The sequence below is a fragment of the Apodemus sylvaticus genome, chromosome 9 (assembly GCF_947179515.1).
Source record: "Apodemus sylvaticus chromosome 9, mApoSyl1.1, whole genome shotgun sequence".
Taxonomy (NCBI): Eukaryota; Metazoa; Chordata; class Mammalia; order Rodentia; family Muridae; genus Apodemus; species Apodemus sylvaticus.
The window spans coordinates 16,750,251-16,765,043 of record NC_067480.1 but is presented as its reverse complement, the minus strand read 5'-3'; the positions used below and the strand labels follow the sequence as shown (position 1 = coordinate 16,765,043).

The window sequence follows — 14,793 nt, the reverse complement described above, 5'->3', positions numbered from 1 at the left end:
TAAGCCCTGAACTTGTAACTTGTGTAACTGGCCTAGAAGTTTAGGAGATTTGGAATCCATTCTGCATGCCTTGTCAAGGTGTGTCTGGTACAAAATTATATCTATCTATCTATCTATCTATCTATCTATCTATCTATCTATCTATATTTCTTTCTTTCTATCTATCTATCCATCTGTCCATCAGTCCATCCATCCATCCATCCAACCACCATCCATCCATCTATCTATCTATCTATCTATCTATCTATCTATCTATCTATCTATCTACCTACCTACCCTACTATCATCTAGCTGATTTTTACAAAATATTTTTCAGGGTTTTTTTCTCCCATCGACTATTTTTGCATTCAGATTAGCTCTGAATGTTTTGGTCTTCTGGATCTTAAAAACATTTTCAATAATTGTACAAAATGATTTTCCAGAAAGACTGAGAAGTTAGTACCAAGTAAGTACCACTCTCTCGAGTGAAGAACCCTTATCTGTGAGAGGCCCAAGTATCCTAAATCCCTAACATAAATTTAAAGAATTTTTTTCTTACATTCTCAATGGATTTTGTACTTCATGTTTTGGACCAATTGAAGAGGACTTTGTAGGTGTCAGAGCAGAGAGAAAAATAGATTCTTTTTTTGTCCTCTTTTTTTTAAATTCGATATATTTTTAAATTACATTTCAAATGATTTCCCCTTTTCAGCCCCCCCCCCCCACCCCTGAAAGTCACATAAGCCCCCTTCCCTCCCCCTGTTCTCCCATCCACCCCTTCCCACTTCCCAGTTCTGGTTTTGCCCTATACTGCTATACTGAGTCTTTGCAGAACCAGGGGCCACTCCTCCATTCTTCTTGTACCACATTTGATGTGAAGATTATGTTTCGGGTATGGATTCTTAAGAAGTTAGAATGAAAACTTGGTTCAGATTTATTTCATCAACCTGAATCAAACTTCAGGAGCTCTAATGTCAGGCTGTTTAATATCAGCATACTAAAACAGAATTTGGGGGAAAACTTTCTTTGTGTAATAAAGTTCCCAGTGCACCAAGAAGCCTAATTCCACTGAAACTCAACTCAGGGTCTTTGTCATTTATCCCAAGAAGATGGGTTATAAAGATAGATTGCCAGTACTAGCTTATTGATATAAAGAAGGATCTACTATAGTCATGATTTTATATATATATATATATATATATATATATATATATATATATATATATATATAGAGAGAGAGAGAGAGAGAGAGAGAGAGAGAGAGTACACACACACACACACACATGCACACACATGCACACACGCACACACACACACACACACACACACACACACACACACATATATATATATATATATATATATATATATATATATATATAGAGAGAGAGAGAGAGAGAGAGAGAGAGATTATGTAGGCTAGTAGGCTACTAGTCACTTTTGGTCCTGGTTGTGGGAGCTTTGGGGATCTGATGGCTGAACAGGAAATATAAGGACCATTTAGATCACCTTTATTCCAGGTTGAGAGAGCTAACTATGGCCTGACCCAAAAGATAATGTAGAACAAATGCCTATTAGTCACTTCCAATTTGAAGATTTCTGGATGAAAGAAAAGGTAATATGTCAAATCTTTTGAGAGAGAAATCTGTGTTTAATTTTCTGGTTTCCCTGGTGATCTATGGATATAAGAACTTTTGTAATCCTAACAATAAACCATTTTGTAAAAGTGACAATCATTTGAAAAAAAGATTTTAAAAAGGGAGCTGGAGAGGTGTTTCAGTGTTTAAGAGCCCTTGTTCTACTGCCAAAGGCCCAGGTTTGGTTTCTAGTTATCTCTAGTCCAAATAGATCCAATGGTGTTCCTTTGCTTCCATGGGTGCTACACTCACAGGGTGCATATACATACATTTGAACAAAGCACACACACATAAAATAATCCTAACATAGTTACATTAACAATTTTCATACTATTTAAATATTCTACTTATACTACATAAGGCTCAGGAAAATATATGTCCTTATAAGAACATATAAAGAACAGTAATGCAGAAAAAGCAAGGAAAATGTAAGTATGGTGTAATTACATTTTATAAAATCCCAACAGATGAACAGGAAGAGAGTGCTAAGTAATAATGTGTAAGTAATTAAGTAGTAAAGTGGTAAAGTCAATCTTTGAAGTGGGGATGTGTCAGCCCATTTTAGGTGGTTATGATTTTGTTTGTTAAAGACTAGTAAAAATTTTATTACAGCATAAAATAATTCAAATGGTACATACTTTAAGATTTATTTATGTTTATTTCATGTGTTTGAGTATTCATTTACATGTTTGTTACAATATTATATGCATGCTTCGTGTCTTGAGAGACCATATGAGAGCATCGGACTCCATGGAATTGGAGTTACAGATGGTTGTGAACTGCCATGTGCATGTTGGAAAATGGGATTTTACTCCTCTGAAAAAGCAGGATGTATTGATAAGAACAAGGCCAATGCTCCAGGGCTATCAATTGATACATTCATAAATGTGTATTTATTATGTTTCTATACTTGAGCAAATCTGTGAAAAAATACTTGAAAAGGCATATTTATAGAGTCTGTGGATACCTTCGTGTACACATTAACAATTTCACTTATGGCATTATAATTGTGTTTCATCTCAACTTCACAGCCTTGGTAGCATTGGAAATCTCAAAGCTCCGTGCAATGAGTACTGTGGCTGCACAACTACTGTCTATAATTCCATATGTGGACGAGATGAGAAACAATATTTCTCCCCCTGCTTTGCAGGGTGCAGTGCTTCTAAACAGATAAGGAGAGAAAAGGTAGATTTTCTTATTGCTCCTTCCTCCCCAGTAACATGTACAATTTCTACATGGTGACTAGATTTTACTCAAATCTCTTTAAAATTTTTCCTAGATTTCCTTAATTTTAATTTTACCCACATGGAAATAAAACCTAGTTGTTGTTTACCAAATTTCCTTTCAGCAGCATTCAGTGAACTCTGATCACAACCTTTTACACAACAAAGGGTCACTTAGTGTTATCCTGTGAGTGATCTTTCTTAACAAATATGCCTTTGGCTGAGATTCAAAATACCTGCTCTATACTTTCCTGGTCTTTCCTATTTTTGTTCCACAGCAACTCAGATATGGACATGACTCTTTAAAATAGGGGTTTGCGAATTCAATGCTCTACCACTCCACTGAACCATATCCCCAGATCCTTGTTTTTTGATTGTGCACCAGACTTTACCATATATATATATATATATATATATATATATATGTGTATGTATGTGTGTGTATGTGTATGTATGTGTATATGTATGTATGTATATATATATGGCTTTTGTATATGTGTGTATGTGTATGTATGTGTGTATGTGTATGTATGTGTATATGTAAGTATATATATATATGGCTTTTGATCATATCATGTATATATATGTATATATATATGATCATATATATATGATCAAAAACATCTGGCATAGAAACTACAAGCTATAGAAAACTCACATGAATGTGAGAAATATGACTTAAGTAAATTGAATATGCTCAAAAGTCATTACATATCTAATGGCAGTGACTTGAAACTTCCTACAACCAGGAATGCTGCCAACACACAAAACTAATTTCTTTTATTTATTCCTTGTTCTGTTGTAGAGAGCAATTGCCTACTCTACCACTTCTCTAACCTTGTGAGGCTCTCTTTTTTTTATTTTTTTATGTATGAATGTTTTAATGAATGTATGTAGTTTTTCACGTATGTGGTGTGTGTGTGTGTGTGTGTACGCGTGCGCGCGTGCGTGTATGCATCAAATGATGCCTGTTAATGCATAATGGTATTTGATTCTTCAAAATGGAATAAGTATTCATCTAGAAGGGCCATACCTAAGCATAATAAAAGCAATATACAGCAAATCAGTACTCAACATCAAACAAAATGGAGAAAAACTTGAAGCAATCCCACTAAAATCAGAGACTAGACAAGGTTATGCATTCTCTCCCTACCTATTCAATTCAGTATTGGAATTCATAACCAGAGAAATTAGACAACAAAAAAAGTTAAAGGAACACAAATTGGAAAGGAAGAAATTAAAATATCACTATTTGCCGATGATATGATAGTATCCTTAAGTAAGCCCAAAATTCTACCACAGATCTCCTAACCAAGATAAGCAACTTCAGCAAATTGGCTAGATATAAAATTAACTCAAAAAATTCAGAAGACTTCTTTTATTCAAAGGATAAGCAGACCGAGAAAGAAATTATGAAAATGAAACCCTTCACAATAGTCACAAACAATACAAAATACATTGGTGTGACTCTAACCAAACTAGTGAAAGATCTGTATGACAATAACTTCAAGTTTCTGAATAAGAATTCAAACAACATCTCACAAGATATAAAGATCTCCCATGTTCATGGATTGGCAGGATTAATATAATAAAAATGGTCATCTTGCCAAAAAGAAATCTAAAAATTCAATGCAATCCCCATCAAAATTTTAAGTCAATTCTTCATGTAGTGAGAAAGACCATTTTGCAATTCATTTGGAATAACAAAAAAACCCAGGATAGTGAAAACTATTCTCAACAATAAAAGAACTTCTGGGGGAATCACCATCTCTGACCTCAAGCTGTTATGCAGAGCAATAGTAATGAAACTGTATGGTATTGCTACAGAGACAGGCAGGAAGACAATGTAATAGAAATGAAGACACAGAAATGAGGCCACACACCTATGATGACACCATGTTCAACAAATGGTGCAGCTTCAACTGAAAATGAGCATGTAGAAGAATGTAAATCATCCCATTCTTCTTTTGATAGATATTTTCTTTATTTACATTTCAAATGTTATCCCCTTTTCTCAGTTCCCTCCCTGAAAACCCTGTATCACATCCCTCTTCCCTCTGTTCACTAACCCACCCACTCCCACTTCCCTGTCCTGGCATTAAACTATGCTGGGGCAAAAAGCCCAGCACCTACTAAGGACACATGTGCCATTATCTTCATAGCAAACTTATTTATAATAGCCAGGATCTAGAAAGGACCCAGATGTCCCTTAACAGAGGAGTAGATACAGGAAATGCAGTGCATTTACAAAATGAGGTACTACCCTGCCATTAAAAATAATAACTTCATGGAATTCTTAGGCCTATGAATGGAACTGAAAAATATCACCCTGAGTTAGGTAACCCAGTCACAGAATAACACACATGGTATGCACTCACTCATGAGTGAATATTAGCCCAAAAGCTGAGAATGTCCAAGATAAAATTCACAGACAACAAGAAGGAAGACCAAAGTGTAGATGTTTTAGTCTTTCTTAGAAGGGGAAAAAATATGCACAGGAGGAAATATGGAGACAAAACATAGAGCAAAGACTGAAGGAAAGATCATCCAGAAACTGTCCTTCTCCCCAGGGAACCATCTCATATATAGACACTAAACCCATACATTATTGTAGATGCCAAGAAGTACATGCTGACAGGAGCCTGATATAGCTCTCTCCTGAGTCTCTGCCAGAGCTTAGAAAATACAGAGGTGAATGCTCACAGCCAACCATTGGACTGAGCAGAGTCCCAAATGGAGGAAAGGACTGAAGGAGTTGAAGTGGTTATGAAACCCAGAAGAACAACAATGTCAAACAACCAGACCCAACAGAAACCACAGGAACTAAACTACCAACCAAATAATACACATCTCCAGGCACATAGGTAGCAGAGGATGGTCTCATTGAACATCAATGTGAGGAGAAGCCCTTGGTCCTGGGAAGCCTAGATGTTCCAGTATAAGGGAATGCCAGAGCAGGGACGTGGGAGTGGGTGGGTAGGTGAGTGGTAGAACATTCTCATAGAAGCAGGGGGAGGGAGGACAGGATGGGGGTTTCCATAGGGTAAACCTAGAAAGCGGATTTCATCTGAAATGTAAATAAAGAAACGATCCAATAACAAAAAGGAAAAAATTAGGTAAATGGAGTACTGATCAGAGGATAATGTCTGATGTCACTCATCAGGATCAGTCCACCTTGAGTTTTGCGACAGTCTTTCAGAGGCTTGGAACTCTCACACATCCCCAGGGAACCACACATTTGTTCATCTGCAGTGGTGAGCTTACATAACTTAGGTGGCCTGCACTGAATGTAAAATGCCTGGTACAGTTTGTAGCTCACCTAGTCAGTTGAGGTTCAGTCAAAGTAGTCTTTTTCCCCTCATTACATGTGGAATATAAAAGACATAAAAGCCATGGATTCTTTTCCCTAGGTATTATGAAGTTATGTATAACTGATGGAAGGAATACCCACAGTCATCTTAAATTGCATCCTAGCACAGAAAGGAGGGGACATCTACACTGTGCTATACCTTTTAATATTTCCTATATGTTTCCAATTGTTTTATTAAAAAATAAGTCTTTTCTCACAAAACAAACCCTGCCCATTTTTCTTTCCCTTCACTCCTCACAGTTCCCCCTATTTCCCTTCTAACCCAGATCCAATCCCATTTGTTTCCTCTTTAAAAAAAGGACATATCTGGAGGGGGATCCAGGAAAGTGGAAATCATTTGGAATGTAAGCAAAGAATATAGAAAATAAAAAATATTAAAAAAAAAAGAGCAGACTTCTAAGAGACAACAGTCAAATAGGACAAAACAAGATACAATAAGATGAGGCAACAGCCCTTACACTGGGGCTGGACAAGGGAACTGAAGAGGAAGAAAAGAGTCCCTAGAGCAGGGAAAAATTGTCAGAGATATACCCCTCCCACTCTTATGAGTCCCACGAATAAACCAAGGTTGCCTGGCCGTAACATAAACACAAAGGACCTGGTGCAGACTCATGCAGACCCTGTGCTTGTACCTTCTGTCTCTAAACCCAAGTGAGCCCTGCACTGGTAATTCAGTTATCCAAGTTCTCTTGGTATCTTCCATCCCCTCAGACTCCTGAAATTTATTCTCTCCCTCCACTGCAGAGTTTTCCTACATGCCAGTGGAGGTACAGAATGTGTCCTGCAATTTAGAGTCTCTCCCAGCCAGACATCAGGCTGAGGTTCTCTTCACTACTCCTATCTACTGATGGAGGGGACCTCTCTGATGACAACTGAATAATGCACCAAACCATGAGTATATCAGAATATCATTAAGAATCTTTTGGGTTTTTTGTTTTGTTTTGTTTTGTTTTGTTTTGTCTGCCAGCCATGCGCAGAGACCTAGTGTAGGACTCTGGGCTATGCAGTGTCCAGGTCTTGGGCATCCAGGGCTGTGTAGGTCATGGGCTCCATCTACTAGCATGGCCTCAAGTTAAACAAAACATTGGTTAGCTACAACCACAAGTTCTGCACCATTATGGTCCCAGCACACCTTGATGACAGAATTGAAGCTTGTATTTTGTGGCTGGGTTGTATCCCCTTTTGTATTATTAGTAGCCCACAGAGTATCATCTTGTACAAAAAAAAAGAGTAGAATAGTGGTTCTCAATCTTCCTACTGCTGTGAACCTATTTTACAGTTCCTCATATTGTGGTGATCTTCAACTACAAAATTATTTTCAATGCTACTTCATGACTGTAATTTTGCTACTTTTATAAATTGTAATAAAAATATCAGGAGGTGAGATAGCTGATATTAACAAGTGAATCGACTCCAAAGGAATTGTGACTCACATTGAGAAGTTCTTGACAAGAAGTAGGGATGAAGGATCTGGGCAAGCTCTTTATACTTAAACAGCTCTGTGGATGTTTCCTTAGCAAAAGGACCACATTGTTGATTTTCAGAAAATAACCTTTTGTCTCATCATCAGCCTGTAGAACTCCCTCAGCCAGCAACTAAAATGACTACAACCCAGTCTCACCACTGAAAGCCTTGCCTGAATACAGCCAAGTTCAGAAACCATATTCTCCATTGCTAGGAATCCTCACGAGGGTCATCCTTATAGATTCCAAGAATCCTCCACCAGACTAGGTTTCCAAAACACCCGCAATGCTCCCTAATTCTAACTTTGGCTCCTCAATCTCTCTTCTTCCACTCCCTTCCCATCTGATTCCTCTTCCTCCTATCTTCGTCAACAGGCAGCCTACAAACAAAAACTTCTCAAGGAAGTCAGTGAATCTACCCTATAGTCCTAATTTTTATCTAAACTTATAGGGTTTGTGAATTATATCTTGACTATTATTTACTTAATGATATTATGCATTGCTAATGGATAATATAAATTAGAACATAGCATGTTTCTCCAGTTGGTATGGATTACCTCACACAGTTTTTTTGGTACCATTCAGTTGGCAACAAATTTCATGTCTTCACTTTTGTTAACAGCTGAGAAATACTTCATTGTGTAAATGTGCCACATATTCTTATTCTGTTGAGCATTACCTATCTTAGTTGTAATTTCTGACTATTATGCATAAACCCACAGTGAACATAGTTGAGCAATAAGTTCCCTGTGGTAGGATGGAGCATCCTTTATGTATTATACCTTTTAGTGATTCTGACAGATGAAATTTCAGAGTTGTTTTGATATGCATTTCCCTGATGGCTAAGGATGTTGAACATTTCTTTTTTTTTTTTTTTATGATCTCAGCGATTTCAGATTGCTGACATATACTATTATATCATCTGTAAATAAATATAGTTTGACTTCTTCCTTTCTGAGTTATCATACTTTGATCTCCTTCCATGAATTATTGCTCTAAATAAGGCTAAAATATTCTATGGAATAGCTAAGAAGAGACTTGACAACTTAGTCTTGTTTCTGATTTTATTCCAATTGCTTAGAATTTCTCTCCATTTAATTGGATGTTGGCTATAGACTTGAATTTAATTTGATCTTGGCTACAGACTTGCTGTAAATTGTCTTTGCTACATTTAGGTATGTCCCCTTTATCCTTAAACTGTCCGGATCTTTTGTTGTACAGGATGTTGTATTTTGTCAAGTATTTTAGGCATCTAATGAGATATGTCCAACCATATACACATCTGGGGGATGAAGGCTAGTTGATCATAATAGTTGATCATTTTAATGTGTTTTTTTTTCCTAGTTTTACAGTTTCTTTTTTTTATTGAGTATCTTCTTCATTTACATTGCCAATGGTAAAACCTTTCCCAATTTCCCCCTACCAAAAGCCCCCCTCCCCAAAGATTCCCAACCCCTCCTTCTACCCCCTGCCTTCATGAATATGCCCCTCTACCGGACACACTCCCACCTCCCCCCACCCCACCCCTGTCCGTTTCCCTTTGTTGGGGGCCTCTATTGAGCCTTTACCTGACCAAAGATGACTCCTCCCACTGATGTCCAACAAGGCATTCCTCTGCCACATTTTTGGCTGGAACCATGTACCCCTTGGTTGATGATTCAGTCCTTAGTAGTCTTGGGGTGTTTGGGTGTCCAAAGTCATTGTTCTTACCATGGAACTGTAAACCCCTTCAGCACCTCTGTACCACTCTACAGATCCTCTGTTGGGGACCCCAAGCCCAGTCCAATAGTTGGTTGCTAGTTTCTACCTCTGTATTTGTAGGGCTCTGGCAGGGCCCCTCTAGAGACAACAACAGAAACTGTGGAAATTCAAAAAAATCATCAGATCCTACTACAAGAGTTTATACTCAACAAAGTTTGAAAACCTGGGTGAAATGGATAACTTTCTAGATACATACCAGGTCCTAATGTTAAAACAGGATCAGATAAACCATCTAAATACTCCCTTAAACCCTGAGGAAATAGAAGCAGTCATTAATAGTCTCCCTTCAAAAAAAAAAAAAAAAAAAAGCCCAGGACCAGATGGGTTTAGCGGGGAATTCTATCAGATCTTCAAAGAAGACTTAATACCAATACTCTTCAAACTTTTTCATGAAATAGAAACTCAAGGAACACTATCCAACTCATTCTATGAAGCACAATCATACTTATACCTAAACAAAACAAAGACCAAGCAAGGAAGGAGAAGTTCAGACCAATCCCCCTCATGAACTTTGGTGCAAAAATAATGAACAAAATCCTGGCCAACCGAATCCAAGAATTCACCAGAACTGTAATTCACCACGATCAGGTAGGCTTCATCCCAGGGATGCAGGGGTGGTTTAATATATGGAAATCCATCAATGTAATTCAATATATAAACAAACTAAAGGGGAAAAAAACACATGGTCATTTCATTAGAGGCTGAAAAGGCTTTTGACAAAATTCAGCATCCCTTCATGATAAAAGTCTTGGAGAGATTGGGAATCCAAGGCCCATACCTAAACATAGCAAAAGCAATATACTGCAAACCAGTAGCCAACATCAAACTAAATGGAGAGAAACTTGAGGCAATCCCACTAAAATTAGGGACCAGACAAGGCTGCCTACTCTCTCCCTATCTATTCAATATAGTACTTGAAGTCCTAGTCAGAGCAATCAGGCAGCAAAAAGAGGTCAAAGGTATACAAATTGAAAAGGAAGAGGTTAATGTGTTCTTGAAATTAGTTTGCAGGTATTTTATTGATAACTTTTATGTCTAACTGCATAAGAAAATTTTTCTTTCTTGAGTATTTAGTTTTGATATCAGGGTATCTCTAGACTCAAATGAATTGGTCTATGTCTCCGTTTCCATTTTAGGCAATAATTTGAAGAGTATGGGAGTTGACTCTTCTTCGAAAGTCTTGTAGAATTGTTCACTAAATACATATGTCCTTTTGGGGGGTGGGAGAAGCACAATGATGTTTTTTTTTTTTTACTTGGGGTGAGAGGGGTTATTGGTGTGTGTATTTCTCTGTGTGTGGGTGTTTGCTGGCATGCATGTGTGCATGCTTGTACGCATGCGTGCTTATGTGTATGTGTTCCTCCCCAGTATTTGGATTACAATTGTTTCTCAATGGTCTTACAAAATTTTATCTCTGATACAGTGTTTCTGCTCTACTTAGTAAAAATCAATTCCGTTCAAGTTGATACACAACACAACATTTTAATATAACTACACAATTTTTCATAGTCAGATTAATGTCCATACTTCAAACCTAGTTAAAATATAATTAATTAATAAAATGAATAATTGTATTACCTCTAATTGCCTTTAATGTATATTGACATCCAATAATAATGAAACTTATATAAGTGACTAGTATTTCTAAAATTTTAGCTCTACCTTATTTACAATCATATACCCACAATGCCTATATGTGGTTCAGTGGCACATAAAATATCTCAGACTTTTCAACTAATTTTCAGTTTATAAGTAATGTAGAATAGGTTTAGCATGAGAAAATTCATTAACAGTAGGCATTCTAAGTTGTGATGGTGTATGCCTTAATTCTAGTACTCTGTATACAGAGGAAGAAAGACCTCTGTGAGATCCATGCTATGTAGTAGAACCTTCTTAAAGGAATACTGAGAAAAGAGAAATAGACTTCTCCATAAAGAGCACACCAAAATGGTTACCTAATACCAAATAGTCAGCCCCAAACTGTACATACAAGTAATATTATATAGCCTGAGCAAGTTGCATTTACATATACATATATGTGTATGTGTATGTGCACATATACATATATATATATACATATATAAATGTCTGTGTAACAGTACATAGCATAGAAAGAGGCTACAATTTTTAAATAAGGACATAAAAGTATTGAGTAGTGGAGAGGAAGGGGAAATTAGATGATTGAAATTTAATGTCACTAAATAAAAAAGTATAAAAGCAATAGGAAACAAACCCTAGGAAATGTATCTTGAATATGAATTTAATTTTTACACTCATAATAATAAGGCTATTATATGCTGACTGTTGCTGAAATTCTACATTATTTTCAATATTAATAGGTGTACTACAATTGTTCTTGCATTAAAGAAGGATTGACAACTGTGGATACTGAAGGTCAATATATTGATGCACTTTCTGGAACATGTAATACCAAATGTCTTACTTTACCTTTGTTTTTTGCTTTTTACTTTTCTGCAACCATTTTTTTCTAATCTCTGTAGTATACCTGCCCTCCTGATTATCATGGAGTAAGTACGCAATTTTTATAATTATGAGAAGTTAAGTACATAAGAATGATATACTGAGAAACAGTTCAAATTATTACAGCAAATGATTTCCTGTGTTTGACTGTATCAAATATAAAGAGTGAATATTTTTATCGTTAAATTTTAAGCCTAGGTATAATTTTTCTTTTACTTATTTTACTTGGTTGATTTTAGCATAACATGTATAGATGCTACACTTATTCTCACTTTAATTTAAATATGCAACAAAATTTGAAGTTGTATATATTATGCTCTCTAACCATACAGCGAATACTATAACTAACTATACTACTAACTAGATAGCATAGTAGGTATCTGTGCACCAAAAACAACAAAACTTTAAAAGGAACCTTCTATTTACTTTGTAGAATATACATGATGAATCCATAATCAAGAAAAAATGAAATTGTCACATAGATGTGAGTGTAAATTTGACTTATTAGTATGTGTATTTAATTATAATTCTTCTTTAACAGTTCAGTCATGAGAAAGCATAAGTGCCAACAACAAAGGACCCACAGTAACATTTACAGTTTAAATTTATTAAAATGGGGCAACATTTGTCATTTATGTGATTGTCCAGAACATGTTTAGCCCAATTGACCCCTGTTTTAACTGCAGATACATAATGAAAGAGCATTATTCTAACCTAAATCCGTTGAGTGGTTATCAAGGATGTCTGTGACCTAACTATCCAATAAAGACTGACAGACAAGAAAAACAATACCTTACTTTTGACATGTTCTCAGTTGTGGAAGGAACATAGAGATAGAAATTGTGGAATATCCTAGCAAATATATAGTTTGATGAAAAAAGCAAGAAGGAAGTTAAGAAGGAACTGGAACTGAGGAAAAATAGGGAAGGATTTGATCATAACACATAATGCACGTAATTTCTCTATAAAAATGAGGAAAATTGAAGAGCTATATGCTTTGTTTTATCCTGTATTTTGCTGTATTTGTAGTATTTGGTTTCACTATTATTTTTGGTGGATAAGATCTTGCTGTACAATCCAAACTGGCCTCAAACATGTGACCCTTCTGCCCCCAACCTGTCCAGGGCTTGGGTTGCAGTCAGATGTGCATCTTAATAGAGTAGTTTGAAGGTAGCAGAGAGAATAAAGTTAAAGGGGGAAAGAGGAGAAAAAGAAAGTGGGGGTGAAATAGTGACATTTAGAGATAATTTGGTAATATTTAGTGGTTTGAAAAATATTTGTTCATGTTAAAGGGTAAGAGATAACCTTGTTGAGATATGGTGACATCTAAAGTCACAATCAGGCTTCCAATTTGGGCAACTAAAAGAACAGTTTTATTAATAAAAATATAAAATTCAAATTAAAGAAAAGAAAAGTACTCACACTATAGTTGATGAAATGTCTCCCGTGAGTAAAGATACTTGCCATCAATCTGAGAACCTGAGTTCAGTCCTTAAAACTCACATGACAAACCGAAATACCATGTCTTAAAAGCTTTCTTCTGACCCCCTGCAGTTTCTCTCTCTCTCTCTCTCTCTCTCTCTCTCTCTCTCTCTTTCTCTCTCTCTCCTTCTTCCTTTCACTCATGCTCACTCTCCCTCCCTGTCCCCTAGTCACTCACAAAACACATGCAAATGTTAATTATTAGTAAATATTGTGACTTAATAAAGTAGAAATGAAATATGCAATAAAAGTTCTCAGCAGAAAGAAAATTATGTTCGATTTTGAGTCTTCTAACTTTTATTGATTACTAAAATGAATAAAACATAGTAGGCCTTTACACACAAACATATTTTGTAAATTATGAGATGATAAAACAGACAAATTTAAAATTACATCAGTACAAATTGAAGCTATACTGGAATTTCAGCTCCCATGTTCACAATAATGTTTCTAAGGAACAACAAACAAATGTGGCATAACTGTGTTGATCTCAACACTGAGTACTGAAGCTGGAACATTGTGAGTTTGAAGCCAGTCTGGATTATTCTGTGATTTTGTTATTTTGTTGAAAAGAAAAGAAGAAGAAATGTGATGAACACTTCAAAATTTACAGATGTCATGAATTTTCTGCATATAATTCTGATCAGTGTATAAGGTTCCTACTTTGATATGAATGTTTTGGGATCAGGGCTGAGTATAAACAAACAACTCTGAGTCTCTCTGGAACTGATGTCACAGAAGACAAGGAGAATGTCCAGTATGTCTCTGATAAATCAATTTTCAGAATATTATAGAAAATAGGAGTTCAGTAAGTGAACATATAATATTTGAAATCATGACATTTCATGAAATCTCAGAATCCTGTGGATGGCATTAGAGTTCATTTAAAGTAGGAGAATTTCAGAAGACAGTTTATTATCACACAGAATAAACTGTGGTTCTCCACATCAAGAAAGATGATTTTTGGTTTTGAAGCCTAAAAGTGGCTCAAATGACTTATCAAATGGTTTTAGACATAAATTTTAGATCCAAACCAAAAATCACTTGCAGGTAGGAGGTGTATAAATAAAAGGGCATGCATTAATTTTATAGAGATATCAATAAATATATTAATGGTGTATTTTCAGGTCCTAAGAAAACAAGAGTAACACAAAACAAGTATAAAGAAGTGGAAGCTCAACTGTACTTCTGTTTGGAGAGTACTTCTGAATATTCACAAAGCCTTGGGGCTCAATCTCCAGCATTACATTGTCCCAGAAATTGTTGCTATATGTCTCTAATCCCAGCATTTACAAGGTTGCTGCTGGAGGATCAGGAGTCAGACTTGGAAACAAAGGGACCTTGTTGCCATCCTAGGAAACCTGAGGCTGCCGAGAGAGAGAGAGAGAGAGAGAAGA

General features: G+C 36.1%; 1 protein-coding gene across 1 annotated transcript in view; it reads left to right on the top strand.

Moving 5' to 3' along the window:
• Positions 1-14,793, top strand: part of LOC127692929 (solute carrier organic anion transporter family member 6C1-like) — a 123,862-nt gene that overhangs the window by 76,052 nt on the left and 33,017 nt on the right. The window contains 3 exon segments of the mRNA XM_052193556.1: positions 2,648-2,801; positions 11,773-11,916; positions 11,918-11,961. Coding sequence (XP_052049516.1) covers positions 2,648-2,801; positions 11,773-11,916; positions 11,918-11,961 — 342 coding nt within the window.